This window comes from Mastigoproctus giganteus, chromosome 7, assembly GCF_048544385.1.
Source record: "Mastigoproctus giganteus isolate SK-2022 chromosome 7, ASM4854438v1, whole genome shotgun sequence".
NCBI lineage: Eukaryota > Metazoa > Arthropoda > Arachnida > Uropygi > Thelyphonidae > Mastigoproctus > Mastigoproctus giganteus.
The window spans coordinates 84968316-84986067 of record NC_143581.1 but is presented as its reverse complement, the minus strand read 5'-3'; the positions used below and the strand labels follow the sequence as shown (position 1 = coordinate 84986067).

Here is a 17752-nt window from a genome sequence, read left to right as displayed (position 1 = left end):
GCTTCTATTGGAATGAGCAGAAGCCTGAAAAACAAGATGCAGGATATTTCAGAGACTGCTGGAAGTCATTGCGGTACAAGTAAACACATGGGTTGTGTTAGGGTAGCTAAGAATAGAAACAGGTGCATGTATACTTGCGTGTACACTAATGCTAGGAGTTTAGTAAATAAATTTGATGAATTTGAGGTATTACTCAAAACATCAAAGGCAGATATTGTTGGGATATCAGAGACGTGGTGTCACACAGATATAAGGAATGCAGAACTGGAATTTGGGGAGTACAACGTCTACAGAAAGGATAGACAGGATAGGAAGGGAGGAGGGGTTATGCTATTAGTTAAAAAACACATAAAATCCAAGGAAGTGAAGCCAGTTGACATCGCTGGACAGTGCAGTGTTGAGTCAGTTTGGTGTGACATAAGCATAGGTAAATCAAAATTGAGAGTAGGAGTGTGCTATAGGCCTAATGACTCTGATGAGTATAATAAGATACTGTACAGGGAAATAGAGTGGGCCAGTAAATCAGAGAGTCTTATAATGGGGGATTTTAATTTCCCAGATATTGACTGGAATTTGTGGGTTGGTCACTCACACACTAGCAAGGCTTTTGTGGATTTATTGGATGATTGTTTTCTACACTAGCATGTTCGGGAGGCAACTAGAGGGAGTAATACTCTTGATCTGATTATCAGTAGTGATTCTTCATGCATTAGGAATCTGCAGATAAATGAACCACTGGGTGGCAGTGATCACAGTGTGCTGAAGTGGGATTTACTCAAGGAGGTAACTACCATCAGAGGTAAAGGGAAGGGTTTTTGCTTTCGTAAAGGAGACTATGCTGGTCTGAGACAGTATTTAAATTCTATACAGTGGGACCAACTGATGATGTTACCAACAGCAAATTCAAAATGGGAAGCATTCAAGGAACTAATCTTGGAAGCTACCAGGCTTTACATACCAACCAAGAAATATTGTTCAAGGTTCAGGCCTAAATGGTTGTCAGATGAACTAATGAGACATATGGCAGAGAAGAAAAATGCATGGGATACATACAAATTAATGGGTGACGTGGAAGCCTATGATAGATATAAGTTGGTCTGTAACCAAGTCACAAAGGAGATTAGGCAGGCAAAGGCAGATTATGAGAAATCCTTGGCAAAGGATGCAAAGAAAAACAGAAAAGAGTTCTTTACCTATTTAAACTCAAGAAGGAAAGGGATGAATCAGATTGGTCCACTGGATGTTGATGGTTCAACAGTTGAGGATCCAGCTCAGGTGGCTAACAATCTAAACGAGTATTTTGCATCTACATTCACACATGAGGAGTTATTCAGGAAGGGGAATGTCGTAGGTGAAGTAAACATTGGCAGTGAGCTAGATGATTTTCTAATAACTGAGAGGAAAGTGGAGGAGAAATTGTTGTGGATAAACATAAAAAAGGCACCCGGGGTGGATGGGATCTATCCAGTTATATTAAAGGAGGCAGCAAAGGAAGTAAGCAAACCCCTAGCCATAATTATGAGAGCTTCTTTGGACTCAGGGGAGGTACCCATGGACTGGAGATGTGCAAATGTAACCCCAATTCACAAAGGAGGATCAAAGGCTGACACAAGTAATTATAGACCTGTTAGTTTAACTTCGGTTCCAGGAAAATTAATGGAGGCACTGGTTAAAGAAGCACTGCAGGATCATCTGGACAAGAATTCAGTAATAGCTCAGACACAGCATGGGTTTGTTAAGGGCAGGTCTTGTCTGACCAATTTGATTGGATACTATGATGTAGTCACAAAAGAACTGGATGCAGGGAATAACTTTGATATTATATATTTGGATCTTAGAAAGGCTTTTGATACTGTTGCGCATGGAAGACTGCTGCACAAATTGGAGAAGTGTGGCATTCGAGGCAAATTGCTGCTATGGATAAAGGGATGGTTGAGTGGCAGAAGACAGAGAGTGGTAATCAATGGACACTGCTCAACGTGGACTAATGTTATTAGTGGAGTTCCTCAGGGTTCAGTGTTGGGTCCATTGTTGTTTTCTGTATTTATAAATGATATTGATGATGGTGTATCAGGCTTAATGTCCAAGTTTGCAGACGATACAAAGGTTGGCAGGGTTGTTAAGGACACTACTGATACTATGCTGCTGCAACAGGATCTGGAAAGGTTGAGCAGATGGGCTGAGAGGTGGCAAATGAAGTTTAACATTGACAAATGTAAAGTACTACATATGGGAAACAGTAACCCCAGATCAACGTATCAACTCTGTGGTACTACGCTGACAGTGGTAGAGAATGAAAAGGACCTGGGGGTAATTGTGCAGGCAGATATGAGGTTCTCTGAGCAGTGCAGACGAGCTGCAAGAGTAGCTCATGGTGTCTTGTCAATGATATACAGGAATTTTTCTAGCAGGGACAGGGATGTGATTATTCCCTTGTATAAGGCATTGGTCAGGCCACACCTTGAGTACTGTATACAGGTCTGGAGGCCTCATTTCAAGAAGGATGTAGAGCTGCTGGAACGAGTACAGAGAAGGGCAACAAGATTAGTGAATGGAACAAAGGGTTGCTCTTACGAAGAAAGGCTTAAGTTTTGCAAATTACAGAGCCTGGAGACTAGGCATCGCCGAGGTGATCTGATAGAGGTGTACAAGGCTTTGAATGGCTTGAGCATGCTCAATGCCGATGGAATTCTTCCTCTTGCTCAGAATAATCACCTGAGAGGGCATAAATTCAAATTGAGGAAGGACGGATGTCGGATAGATGTGCGGAAATTCGCCTTTAGCCAGCGGGCAGTTGGTTTGTGGAATAGACTTCCATCGCTTGTTGTTGAAGTTGATAGCCTAAACAAATTTAAGGCTCAGCTGGACAGGTATTTCAAACGAATTGAGGGGTGAAATGGGAGTAGTGGTTTTTTTTTTTTTTTTTTTTTCTTTTTTTTTTGGCTGATGCTGAATAAGCTTGCTTTCTTGCATCATATGCCTCTACTAATGCTAATGCTAATAACTGGATAGATCCCATCCACCCCAGGTGCTTTTCGTATGTTTAACTTCAACAATTTCTCCTCCACTTTGCTTTCAGTTATTACAAAACCATTAAGTACCCTGCTACAATTTGATAACCTTCTGCCATTTTCAAACCTTAATAATTCCTCATGTGTGAATGTAGATGCAAAATACTCATTCAGTTTGTTTGCTATCTGAGCAGGATCGTCAACAGTCGAACCATCGATGTCAAGTGGACCAATCAGATTCATCCCCTTCCTTTTAGAGTTTATATAAGTAAAGAAATCCTTGCTGTTTTTCTTAGCATCTTTTGCCAAGGATTTCTCGTAATCTGCCTTCGCCTGCCTAACCTCCTTTGTGACCTGATTACAGACTAGCTTATATCTGCCATAGGCTTCTGAGTTGCTTGATAATTTATATGCATCCCAAGCATTTTTCTTCTCTGTTATGAGTCTCATTAGTTCATTAGATAACCATTTAGGCCTAAACCTTGAGCAATATTTCTTAATAGGTATGAAACTTTTAGTAGCATCCACGATTAATTCTTTGAATGCTTCCCACTTAGAATTTACTGTTGGTAACATAGTCAGCTGATCCCACTGTACAGAATTTAAAAACTGTCGGAGACCACTGTACTCACCTTTACGGAAGCAAAAACCCTTTCCTTTACCCCTGATGGTAATTAAATCTTTAAGTAAATCCCACATCAGTACACTGTGATCACTGCCACCTAGTGGTTCCTTTATCTGCAAATTCTTAATACACAAATGATCACTGCTGATAACCAGATCAAGAGTATTACTTTCTCTGATTGCCTCTCGAACATGCTGCTGCAGAAAACAATCATCCAATAAATCCACAAAAGTCTGACTAGTGTGTGAGTGACCAACCCACAAGTTCCAGTCAATATCTGGGAAGTTAAAATCCCCAATTATAAGACATTCCGATTTACTAGCCCACTCTATTTCTCTGTACAATTGTTCATTGTACTCATTTGAGTCATTAGGCCTATAACACACTCCTACTCTTATTTTTGCTTTCGCAGTGCTTATGTCACACCAAACTGACTCAACAGTGTACTGTTCATCTATATCAAAGGATGCACTTTTTTTGATTTTATGTTTTTTTTAATTAACAGCATAGGTGGTAGATGACTTTCATCAACCGGTGAAATACCACCACTTTGCTTATTGGAGGCTTGAAGTGGTGAAACCCAGTTTAGTCTCTAGAGCAAAGTGTCCGGTATCCCCCCGCCATACTTCTCCTTCAACCCATGCACGGTACTAAGTACTATAGGTTTTGATACCTTTTGTGTTTGGGGTTTTCATAAAAAAAAAAAAAGCCACCACATCAAAGAAAGCCTACACTGAAAATATTGTCTATTAAGAGGTTTTATAAAGTAAGGCATTCTAATGAAAGATGTTACTGGACTAAACTAAAATTCAAGTGCTATAATACAGTTCTGGTCAACCCTACCCCAACTCTTCCATCATTCAGTATGATTCATGTCCTTTGAGGTTATGATGAACATTATGGTGAGATCCAAACTTCCTTACATTTTAAGGGAAAGGCTCTAAAATGGTGTTCGAAGGCCAACCACTAGTTAGTACACCGGACCGAACCTATTGGTATCTCTCTAGGAGGCTTCCAGATCAGCTAGTGTAAAATCGTGCTGCCTCTACTCTGCCAGATAGTGACTGGACAGAGTCCAAGTAGTGTTTATGTGGGAGGAGGGGGGGGGGTTTCGAAGCCACATTATGTTAAGGATCTGGGTATATTCTTACCATGTGTTTGCCATACCCAAAAATTCCATTACTTCATACAGCATGCCCCCCCCACTTTTTGTACTACTGAAAACATCATGAATTGTCAAACTAATAAAACAAGCTTATATGTGAAAAGATCTAAACCTCCCAAACACTTCCTAGTTCATTTCACAAATATATGTGGCCTCAGTTCTAATATCAACGATGTCCATTTCCACTTACAGTCTGCTAAATCCCATATACTTTTTCTGACAGAATCTCAGTTATCAGTTGATTCAACCACTGCTCATCTCAGTTGCCATTTTTGTAATTGGTTATTCAGTTTTCTCTCTAACCGCTCACTGAGGGTGATGGTAGATGGCTCTCTATCTTCTAACTTCTCTACTAATGCTGGCATCCCCAAGGTTCAGTTCTTTCCCCCACTCTTTTCCTCTTGTATATTAATGACCGGAAATCCTATCCATAGTTTTGCTAATGATAGCACATTGCAATCCACATTCCTGTTTGAGAAACCTCACCCTGCTCAACCAGCTTACACTTCTCGAATATCTGCTACCAATTCCTTAAATGCCGATCTCCAGGTAATTCTCCAGTGGTGCAAAGACAACTTAGTTGATTTCAATCCTTCTAAAACTCAGTCCTGTCTTATATCTTGCAAAAAAAGATTCTTCTGCTCCTATGCTTATCTTTGATGACACACTGATTTCAAATATTGCTTCCTCTGCATCTAAAAAACTTGGTTTTCTCTTTCGCTCTCAGCCTTACTTTTCTTCCAAACAGCTGTTCACTCAGTACAAATCTCAAATCCGCATACCATGGAATATTGTTCCCACACCTGGGGTGGTGCCCCCAAAACCTCTCTCAGGCTTCTAGATTCCATTCAGAAGAATGGCAGTTAGATTAATTAATGACTCATCTCTAACAGAGTCTCTCCAATTTGTCTCATAGATGTACTGTTTCTGCTGCATGCCTCTTCTACAGATACTTCCATGGGCACTGTTCTTCTGAATTGGCTTCTATAATTCATGCTCTCTTTTTCAAAACATTCTGAACACGTGCCGCTACCAGTAAACATCCATTTACTGTCCAACTTCAAACTCACAGAACCAACTTTCCTGCTTCCTAGTTTATTCATACAACTGCCATTTTCTGGAACAACTTCCTTCATATGTATTTCCTGAAAATTACAGTCTACAGAAGTTCAGTTTAATGTCAACAAATATCTTCTTTCGTCTTCTCAACCTCCAACCCATAAACAGTGCTAAGTACTATAGGTTCTAATACCTCTCATGTTTGGGATTTTAAAATATATATAAAAAAAATAAATAAATAAATACTACAGCTCAAACCCTGCATACCATGCTTTCTGGAAACAAGAAAAAAAAAAACCAGTATTACTAACGTTCCAAACAATGTGAAGGTGCACAAGGAAGATTTAGTTATCAATGTTTCTGGCTTCCAAGCTTTACTTATCATCACTACAACAATACCTCAAAGATATCAGAAATCACATTATACGATTATTAAAGAAGCAAATTCTGGATGCTCCTTCCGGATGGAAATGTACTCTCAGATACATCACAGATTTAGTACATTTAGTATTAAACCTGGCTTTTAGAATGAAATATTTAAAATTTATTATAACACCTCTCAGCTAATAAATGATAAGCATAAAAAATAAAGTTTTCAGCATATTTATAAACATGCATATAATTTCATGAGAGAGAAGAACTCACCTAAAGAAAACTACTTACATAATGTTAAAAATTGAGTACTCTCTCTGGACAGTTGTAAACACCAACTTATAAGTGTACAGTTTCTTTCTAATCGTTCACAACGGTGGTAAAAAGCTGTACCATGATCTTCAGATAACAGAAGCTTGTGCAAGTTACTGGTGGATTCCTAGACATTGAGTGATTGGAAGAGAGAGAGAGAGGAATTAATACTGAAATAATATATATACAGGACATTCCATTTAATTTTTAAAATTTCTTGACTGATATAATACAACTATCCATTTAATTGTATTAACTGTTAATTAATACAATTGTTAATTTAGCAAAGGAAAATGTAAAAAAAAAAAAAAAAAAAACTGCTTACAGATTATAATTACTCATTTTAATTACTAATTTTTCCTCAAATTCTTAAAACTATGCATTCTGTCACAGTTGTTTTGTTGTTTGTTTGTTTGCTATTTGGTTTTTAGGAGCATTAGCAACTAAGGCCATATTGCTCCGGGAAATGCAGTGGTCATTCCCTGACCTTTCCGCATCCTCCGTATTTGGTGGTGACGGGCTCGAACCCCGGTCTAATCAAGAAGCGTGTGCTACGCACTGCTGCTCCTTCCCACCTGGCTACACAGGCACCTTTCTGTCACAGAAAATGCTATGAATATAAGTTTGATATACACTGAGTTGGGCTCGGTTGGTTTTGCATTAAAAGGTGTAAGGCCACCTCTTCCCCATAATACAGCCTATACATGTCTTGGCATGAACTATATAAGGTGATGAAGGTTGTCCTGTGGAAGTACTATGCATAAAGATCCTTTTCCAGTAGGTCCTAAACATGCTCAATTGGAATCAGAGAGATGGAAGGCCACAGGAGGATGGAGAATTCATTGTCATATTCCTCCGACCAGTTAGCAACTTGCCGGGACTTGTGGCATGGTGCATCGTGAGATACAATGGAATTGTCTGGATACACTGTCATAAAGAAGGGATGTATTTGGTCAGTGACAACAAAAACGTAGGCATTTCCATTGAGCCAATGATTAATGGTGATCAGACGATATGAGGCTATGCCACAAAAACAATCCCCAATCCACAACACCACTACCACCAGCCTGCTGAACACCAACAGTGCATCCAAGTGCCATGGCCTTGTAGCTTTCTCCAAATGAGTAGGAGACGAGGGAATTACTTAACAAGTAGAGGTCACTGTCGAAAAAAAGCCGTGAATTAGGGTTGAATTTTAAAGTGTCTGCAATTCTGCCCAGACACGATAGAAAGGAGTATATGATGAGGAGCCTTGTCGATCAATTCGGCCCTGGAAAGACTGTGCAAGGCTCAAGCGATAGAACTTTTTTTCAGCCTGGTCTGTACTTGTTAACAGGAGAGACTGCTTCTACAGGGATGGGATACACTTAAATAGAAAGGGAGCAAGAATATTTGCTGATGCTATCGAGGCAGTGTTAGGTGGGTCGGAAAACTGCTAGCTTGTGGGAGATACAAGGACTAATAGATTAACAGTAGCCACTGGCAGAGGTGATAGTGATTCTTGCACTGCTTCTGTTGGAATGAGCAGCAGCCTGGAAAACAAGATGCAGCATTAAGAATCTCAGATAATCAGAGACTGCTGGGAGTCATTGCGGTACAAGTAAACACATGGGTTGTGTTAGGGTAGCTAAGAATAGAAACAGGTGCATGTATACTTGCATGTACACCAATGCTAGGAGTTTGGTAAATAAACTTGATGAATTTCAGGTATTGCTCAAAACATCAAAGGCAGATATTGTTGGGATATCAGAGACGTAGTGTCACACAGATATAAGGAATGCCAAACTCGATTTTCGGGAGTACAATGTGTACAGGAATGATAGACATGATAGGAAGGGAGGAGGAATTATGCTACTAGTTAAGAAACACATGAAATCCAAGAAAATAAAGCCATTTGACATCGTGGGACAGTGCAGTGTCGAGTCAGTTTGGTGTGACATAAGCATAGGGAGATCAAAATTGAGAGGAGTGTGTTATAGGCCTAATGACTCTGATGAGTATAATAAGAAACTATACAGAGAAATAGAGTGAGCCAGTAAATCAGAGAATCCAGTAAATCCACAAAAGCAAGGCTTTTGTGGATTTATTGGATGATCGTTTTCTACATCAGCATGTTCTGGAGGCAACTAGAGGGAGTACTACTCTTGATCTGATTATCAGTAGTGATGCTTAATGCATTAAGAATCTGCAGATAAAGGAACCACTAGGTGGCAGTGACCACAGTGTGCTGAAATGGGATTTACTCAAAGAGGTAACTACCATCAGGTGCAAAGAAGGGTTTTTGCTTTTGTAAAGGCAACTATGGTGGTCTGAGACAGTATTTAAATTCTATACGGTGGGACCAACTGATGATGTTATCAACAGCAAATTCAAAATAGGAAGCATTCAAAGAATTTATCTTGGAAGCTACTCGGATTTACATACCAACTAAGAAATATTGTTCGGGGTTTAGGCCTAAATGGATATCAGATGAACTAATTAGACATGTGACAGAGAAGTAAATGCATGGGATACGTATAAATTAATGGGCGACATGGAAGCCTATGATAGATATAAGCTGGACTGGAACCAAGTCACAAAGGAGATTAGGCAGGCAAAGGCAGATTATGAGAAATCGTTGGCAAAGTATGCAAAGAAAAACAACAAAGAGTTCTTTACCTATGTAAACTCAGAAGGAAAGGGATGAATCAGACTGGTCCACTGGATACTGATGGTTCAACTATTGATGATCCTGCTCAGGTGGCTAACAAACAAAATGAGTATTTTGCATCTACATTCACCCATGAGGATTTATTCAGGGAGGGGAATGCCAGAGGTGAGTTAAATTCTGGCTAGATGGCTAGATAGCTAGATCATCTAGCTCATCTGGCTAGCAGTGAACTAGATGATTTTAATTTATTTTGTTACACAGAGCATTAAAACTATGATAAATGAATTAGCTTTCGGCTGGGTGGCAGCCTTCATCAGATTAAAATACTTTGAATGGCAGTTGGAATAGAGATGCACTGCCAGGATGGTGCGTGAGGCAAGTGGTTAATTGTTTGTTGATGTTTGTGGCTGTGACGTATGGTGGTGACGTGGCCAGCGTTTGTCTATGGACAGAATTACTGCTTCTGTGATGGGGTTAAGTTGACAACCACTGTTCCTGTTCAACGAGGTATCCGAGCATTTTATACTTAACGATTCCAACCAGGTGCGCCTTAGGTAATGGTGGGACTTGTCTACAACCACGACATCGCGGTGTGGGTCGATGTCGTGGTGGGTTGTCCAGACATGCTCGGCAATAGCTGAGTGTTCTACATCCGCCAAACGGATCGCCCTTTTATGTTCTGAGGGGCGTTTCTCGAGTTGACGTCCAGTCTCTCCAAAGTAGCAGCTCGTGCAGTCACGGCAAGAGATGCGATAGACCAAACCACTCTGTAGAAGGGTGGGGACAGGTGTTTTTATGTTGGAAAGGAGAGAACGCAGTTTCTTGCCTGGGAGTTGGATGCACTTTATCCCATGCGATCTTAGGATTCTACCGATCTGCTGTGACAGGTTGGGGTAGTATGGGATGAATGCCCTCGTGGATGACTCGTCACTGTTGGCGCTGCTGTTGGTCGTCATGTTGTCGCGTGCTTGTAGATCACACCTGTTAAGGACATCGATGGGGTAGCCACACCTCGTAAGGTCTACTTTGACTCTGGTGATCTCTTTGCGCCTTTTATCTGCAGAGCTGGAGTGTGTCCAGGCGCGAGTTAGCAAGGTTCGGGCGGTTGAGAGGAGGTGGCCCCGTGCGTGTGCTGACTGGAAGTTGGTAAATTGGCCAGCACACATAGGCTTACGATAAACTGTCGTCTTCAAGCATGTGTCTTCGCGCCAGACAAGTGTATCTAGATATGGTATAGAGTTGTTCGACTCCAGCTCAATCGTGAATTTTATGAAGGGCGACAGTGAGTTGAGGTGGGTTAGGAGTCGCTGACCTGAGTCTCTAGGGATCACTACGAACACATCGTCTACATAGCGACACCAAAAGGCGATGTGATCCGGTGCGTGTGTAAACGCACGTCCCTCTAACTCCTCCATCACGATGTTTGCTGTGACCGAGCTGACAGGGGAACCCATGGCTGTGCCATGTATCTGCTGGTAGATTGAGCCATTAAACATGATTGCACCCCCTGTTAAGCACAGTCTGAGGGCGGCGGAAATGTCATCAGGCGTCAGCTTAGTTCTGTCGCTAAGGGTTCCATCATTATCCAAGAGTTGTTTTGCACAAGAGATGGCAAGTTCCACTGGGATGGAGGTAAAGAGTGATACGACATCGAACGATGCCATGACTTGATCTTGCGAGATGGATATAGTGCGGATCCTTTCTATGAACTCAACACTGTTGGAGACGGTGTAGGTGGTCTTGCCAACTAGAGGAGAAAGAAGTCTCGAGACAAATTTAGACAGCTCGTAAGTCGGTGATCCACAGCAGGATACAATAGGTCTTAGTGGCGTGCCTTCTTTGTGCACTTTCGGCAGGCCGTAAAATCGTGGGATCTGACACCCGGAGGCACGGAGGTGATTACGGGTTGACTGTGTGATTTTCCCTTGCTTCAGCCAAGTGTTGATGAGGATATTCACCTCTGACTCCCATCGTTCCAAAGCCTTGTTGGGGTTGATGGTTAGGGGTTTGTAGACGGTAGTGTCTCGTAAGAGCAGTAAGGCTTTCGCCATGTAATCAGTGTGGTTCATTACAACTGTACGACGGCCTTTGTCCGCCGGTAGAATGACGATGGACGAATCCCGTTTCAGTGCCTTGAGGGTAGAAATCTATATACGGCTGAGGTTTGAAGAGACGGGGCGAGCATGGTGTAGAACTGCTGCAGTCTTTAAGCGGATTGCGTTGGCTACATCTTCTGGGAGGCGTGATAAGCTTGCTTCCACACCCAAGGCGATGTCAGTGATCGGTGGGTGCTTTGGAAGAACGGCAAATGTCATGCCAAGGGTCAATAAGTTTATTTGTTCTGCAGATAACTGCTTGCTGCTTAGGTTCAATACGAAATCCGTGCAATTTGTGAGAGGGGCATTACGCTGGCGCCGAAACTGACGGGATTCATTAATTAAAGTATTGAACTTACGTTTCTGTCGGGCACAATAACGATCTGATTCTCTGACGGCCTGGCAACATAAAGTATTGATTACCTTGGTGTAAATAGGATCGGGAATCAGAGCCTTAAGGTCGGCAAGTAGGGCTGCTTTGCTCGCTGAAGCACGTTGTATGTCACGATCGAGGCAGCCGATCCATATGCGTAGAGTTCCGAAGCCGAAGTTCCGACAGGCACGTCCCATACGCTCACTAGGAAACGGTTGTTTGTAGCGAAACCCTTTCGGTATAATCCAGTTAGCTTTGCATCTATGTGCAAACCTCAGGTGTTGCCTGCTACGGGCTATGAAGATAAAATCTTTCTGGAGTCTCACGACCATATCATATGTTGGTTGGCCAAGAATAGTCCGTACATAATAAAACACGCCTGCGTGCTCTGGATTCATAATTTATTTTATTTTGTTACACAGAGCATTAAAACTAGGGTTTCGCTACAAACAACCGTTTCCTAGTGAGCGTATGGGACTTGCCTGTCGGAACTTCGGCTTCGGAACTCTACGCATATGGATCGGCTGCCTCCATCGTGACATACAACGTGCTTCAGCGAGCAAAGCAGCCCTACTTTCCGACCTTAAGGCTCTGATTCCCGATCCTATTTACACCAAGGTAATCAATACTTTATGTTGCCAGGCCGTCAGAGAATCAGATCGTTATTGTGCCCGACAGAAACGTAAGTTAAATACTTTGATTAATGAATCCCGTCAATTTCGGCGCCAGCGTAATGCCCCTCTCACAAATTGCACGGATTTCGTATTGAACCTAAGCAGCAAGCAGTTATCTGAAGAACAAATAAACTTATTGACCCTTGGCATGACATTTGCCGTTCTTCCAAAGCACCCCACCGATCACCGACATCGCCTTGGGTGTGGAAGCAAGCTTATCACGCCTCCCAGAAGATGTAGCCAATGCAATCCGCTTAAAGACTGCAGCAGTTCTACACCATGCTCGCCCCGTCTCTTCAAACCTCAGCCGTATACAGATTTCTACCCTCAAGGCACTGAAACGGGATTCGTCCATCGTCATTCTACCGGCGGACAAAGGCCGTCGTACAGTTGTAATGAACCACACTGATTACATGGCGAAAGCCTTACTGCTCTTACGAGACACTACCGTCTACAAACCCCTAACCATCAACCCCAACAAGGCTTTGGAACGATGGGAGTCAGAGGTGAATATCCTCATCAACACTTGGCTGAAGCAAGGGAAAATCACACAGTCAACCCGTAATCACCTCCGTGCCTCCGGGTGTCAGATCCCACGGTTTTACGGCCTGCCGAAAGTGCACAAAGAAGGCACGCCACTAAGACCTATTGTATCCTGCTGTGGATCACCGACTTACGAGCTGTCTAAATTTGTCTCGAGACTTCTTTCTCCTCTAGTTGGCAAGACCACCTACACCGTCTCCAACAGTGTTGAGTTCACAGAAAGGATCCGCACTATATCCATCTCGCAAGATCAAGTCATGGCATCGTTCGATGTCGTATCACTCTTTACCTCCATCCCAGTGGAACTTGCCATCTCTTGCGCAAAACAACTCTTGGATAATGATGGAACCCTTAGCGACAGAACTAAGCTGACGCCTGATGACATTTCCGCCGCCCTCAGACTGTGCTTAACAGGGGGTGCAATCATGTTTAATGGCTCAATCTACCAGCAGATACATGGCACAGCCATGGGTTCCCCTGTCAGCTCGGTCACAGCAAACATCGTGATGGAAGAGTTAGAGGGACGTGCGTTTACACACGCACCGGATCACATCGCCTTTTGGTGTCGCTATGTAGACGATGTGTTCGTAGTGATCCCTAGAGACTCAGGTCAGCGACTCCTAACCCACCTCAACTCACTGTCGCCCTTCATAAAATTCACGATTGAGCTGGAGTCGAACAACTCTATACCATACCTAGATACACTTGTCCGGCGCGAAGACACATGCTTGAAGACGACAGTTTATCGTAAGCCTATGTGTGCTGGCCAATTTACCAACTTCCAGTCAGCACACGCACGGGGCCACTTCCTCTCAACCGCCCGAACCTTGCTAACTCGCACCTGGACACACTCCAGCTCTGCAGATGAAAGGCGCAAAGAGATCACCAGAGTCAAAGTAGACCTTACGAGGTGTGGCTACCCCATCGATGTCCTTAACAGGTGTGATCTACAAGCACGCGACGTGACGACCAACAGCAGCGCCAACAGTGACGAGTCATCCACGAGGGCATTCATCCCATACTACCCCAACCTGTCACAGCAGATCGGTAGAATCCTAAGATCGCATGGGATAAAGTGCATCCAATTCCCAGGCAAGAAACTGCGTTCTCTCCTTTCCAACATAAAAACACCTGTCCCCACCCTTCTACAGAGTGGTTTGGTCTATCGTATCTCTTGCCGTGACTGCACGAGCTGCTACTTTGGAGAGACTGGACGTCAACTCGAGAAACGCCCCTCAGAACATAAAAGGGCGATCCGTTTGGCAGATGTAGAACACTCAGCTATTGCCGAGCATGTCTGGACAGCACACCACGACATCGACCCACACCGCGATGTTGTGGTTGTAGACAAGTCCCACCATTACCTAAGGCGCACCTGGTTGGAATCGTTAAGTATAAAATGCTCGGATACCTCGTTGAACAGGAACAGTGGTTGTCAACTTAACCCCATCACAGAAGCAGTAATTCTGTCCATAGAAAAACGCTGGCCACGTCACCACCATACGTCACAGCCACAAACAATTAACCACGTGCCTCACGTACCATCCTGGCAGTGCATCTCTATTCCAACTGCCATTCAAAGTATTTTAATCTGATGAAGGCTGCCACCCAGCCGAAAGCTAATTCATTTATCATAGTTTTAATGCTCTGTGTAACAAAATAAAATAAATTATGAATCCAGAGCACGCAGGCGTGTTTTATTATGTACTAGATGATTTTGTAATAGTGGAGAGGAAAGTGGAGAAATTGTTGAAGATAAACAAAAAAAAGGCACCCAGGGTGGATGGGATCTATCCAGTTATATTAGAGGAGGCAGCAAAGGAAGTAAGCAAACCCTTAGCCATAATTATGAGAGCTTCTTTGGACTCAGGGGAGGTACCCAAGAACTGGAGATGTGCAAATGTAACCCCAATTCACAAAGGAAGATCAAAGGGCGACACAAGTAATTATAGACCTGTTAGTTTAACTTCTGTTCCAGGAAAATTAATGGAGGCACTGGTTAAAGAAGCACTGCAGGATCATCTAGACAAGAATTCAGTTATAGCTCAGACACAGCATGGTTTTGTTAAGGGAAGGTGTTGCTTGACCAATTTGATTGGATACTATGATGTAGTCACAAAAGAACTGGATGCAGGGAATAACTTTGATATTATATATTTGGATCTTAGAAAGGCTTTTGATACTATTGCACATGGAAGACTGCTGAACAAATTGGAGCAGTGTAGCATTGGAGGCAAACTGCTGCTATGGACAAAGGGATGGTTGAGTGGGAGAAGACAGAGTGGTAATCAATGGACACTGCTCATCGTGGACTAAAGTTATTAGTGGAGTCTCTCAGGGTTCAGTGCTGGGTCCATTGTTGTTTTCTGTATTTATAAATGATATTGATGATGGTATATCAAGCTTAATGTCCTTGTTTGCAGATGATACAAAGGTTGGCAGGGTTGTTAAGAACACTAATGACAGTATGCTGCTGCAACAGGATCTAGAAAAGTCGAGCAGATGGGCTGAGAGGTCGAAAATGAAGTTTAACATTGATAAATGTAAAGTACTACAGATGGGAAGCAGTAACCCCACAGTGACATATCAACTCTGTGGTATTACACTGACAGTGGTAGAGAACAAAAAGGACCTGGGAGTAATTTTGCAGGCAGATATGAAGTTTTCTGAGCAGTGCAGACAGTCTGCAAAAGTAGCCCATAGCGTCTTGTCAATGGTATACAGGAATTTTTCTAGCAGGGATAAGGAGGTAATTATCTCCTTGTATAAGACAATGGTCAGGCCACACCTTGAATACTGTATACAAGGCTGGAGGCCTCATTTTAAGAGCTGTTGGAACAAGTACAGAGAAGGGTAACAAGATTAGTGAATGGAACGAAGGGTTGCTCTTATGAAGAAAGGCTTAAGTTTTGCAGATTACAGTGTCTGGAGACTAGGCACCTGCGAGGTGATCTGATTGAGGTGTATAAAGCCTTGAATGGTTTGAACATGCTCAATGCTGATGGGATTCTTCCTCTTGCTCAGAATAATCACCTGAGAGGGCATAAATTCAAATTGAAGAAAAGACAGTTGTAGGATAGATGTATGGAAGTTTGCCTTTAGCCAGCAGGTAGTTGGTTGGTGAAACAGACTTCCATCTTTTGAGGTGGAAGTTGATAGCCTAAATAAATTTAAGGCTGAGCTGGACAGGTATTTGGAACGAATGGAGGGGTGAAATTGGAGCGGGTTTTTTTTTTTTTTTTTTTTTGGCTGATGCTGCATAAGCTTGCTTTCTTGCATCATATGCCTCTACTAATGCTAAATGCAGATAAGCCTCAGCATAACAAGGTAGATATGGGATTAATCAGACCATGTGACTGATTCCCATGTGTCGGTCCTGATTGCCCAAACAAGGTGGATTTTTGTGTCACATAGTGAGCAAGGGTACCCTGGATGGCCATCACTGTCACAGCCTATACAAGTTAATATTGGGCGCTTAGTCCATGCGGATATTGATCTTACTATTCCTATGCTGTACCAGGTGGTGGCCATCAACTGCCACAGCCTATACAAGCTAATATCCGGCACTTAATCCATGTGGATATTGATCTTACTATTCCTATGTTACCACATTGTTCGGTGGGCCATTGTGCTGTGTTCGTCCACATGTGACCTTTGGTTTGTTCAACCACTGTTGATCTAGTCATGGTAGACTTCTGACACCAGACAATGGGAACACTTTAACCATTCTGTCCAAGATACTGGCATCTTCATATCTTACCCCCACAATCATTCCACATTGCACAACTCAGGAAGATCGAAACACTAATGTATTCTTCCTCGCATATACTCAAAAACTGATCACCCCATGAGCAAACTACAATTTTAAATCAGTCATTTCCGACTTGGCACCTACACCATCATCACAGATCATTCCAACAAAAGGGGGTGATACTAATGCAAAGCTAATTCAGTGTGTACATTAAAATTATAAGAAGTTCATACATTACTAGGCAACACATCACAACAGAGGAAGCCACACCATTCCTAGAAAGCCAACGACATCAGATGTAAAGTACTCCAACCAAGTGCCTTAACATTCACAAGCATCTTTGTATCCATAGATGGAAGCATCTACCACTTGTAAAGAAGTAAAATTTATTCCATTCTGACGCCCACGTAAGTACCATATTTTCTCAGGGAAATGTGTACATATCATTTAACCTTCACTGGAACTAAATGGATGAACCTCTTAATGTACATAGAAACCACACTTACTGCAGCTTCAGCCTGTTTTTTGTGAAGAATTCGGCTTGTTTTTTGAAAAGTTTGTGAAGAAAAAAATTTAAATTATTTATCCCTCCACTCTGGAACCAATGACAAGGTCCTTTCACTAAAATTTTACCAAGCAATTATGACAATATCAAGTGCCTTTTGTTTACATCCAAACGCTACAAAGACCTCATGCTATTTCACCAATAAATCAGGGAGTCATACTCAGGTGTAAAAAAAGTCTATTAAAGGAAACAATTAAATAGTGAAACCGCTTCTGATGCAGAGAAACATTATTTAGAATACCATTTAGTATACTGCAATAACCTGTGCTTGAGAAACTTCCCTTTTAATTATAAAAAAATTATTATTATTTTTTTATGATTCTGAAAAGAGGCACAAGAAAAAAAAACACTGGCCAAAGCTGAAAACAATAACAGAAAAGGGCTGTGTGCAACTGTCTACAAGTTGAAATGAAGTTGAAATAGAGTATAATAACTGCAAGGGAAAAAAAATAAACAATGATGATGTTCTTAGTGATTCTGATAGATTCGAAGAAGTGTTTCAAAATGCATTGCACATCAGAAAAGAAATAAAGAAATACTGATTGTACGTTAATAA

At 42.1% G+C, this 17752-nt stretch overlaps 1 protein-coding gene across 1 annotated transcript in view; it reads right to left on the bottom strand.

Annotated features, from left to right (window-relative positions):
- The window catches only part of LOC150083040 (nucleolar protein 11), a 290218-nt gene that overhangs the window by 224749 nt on the left and 47717 nt on the right, over window positions 1-17752 (bottom strand). The window contains exon 5 of the mRNA XM_090376991.1: window positions 6524-6671. Coding sequence (XP_090233117.1) covers window positions 6524-6671 — 148 coding nt within the window. The remainder of the gene's footprint in view (window positions 1-6523; window positions 6672-17752) is intronic.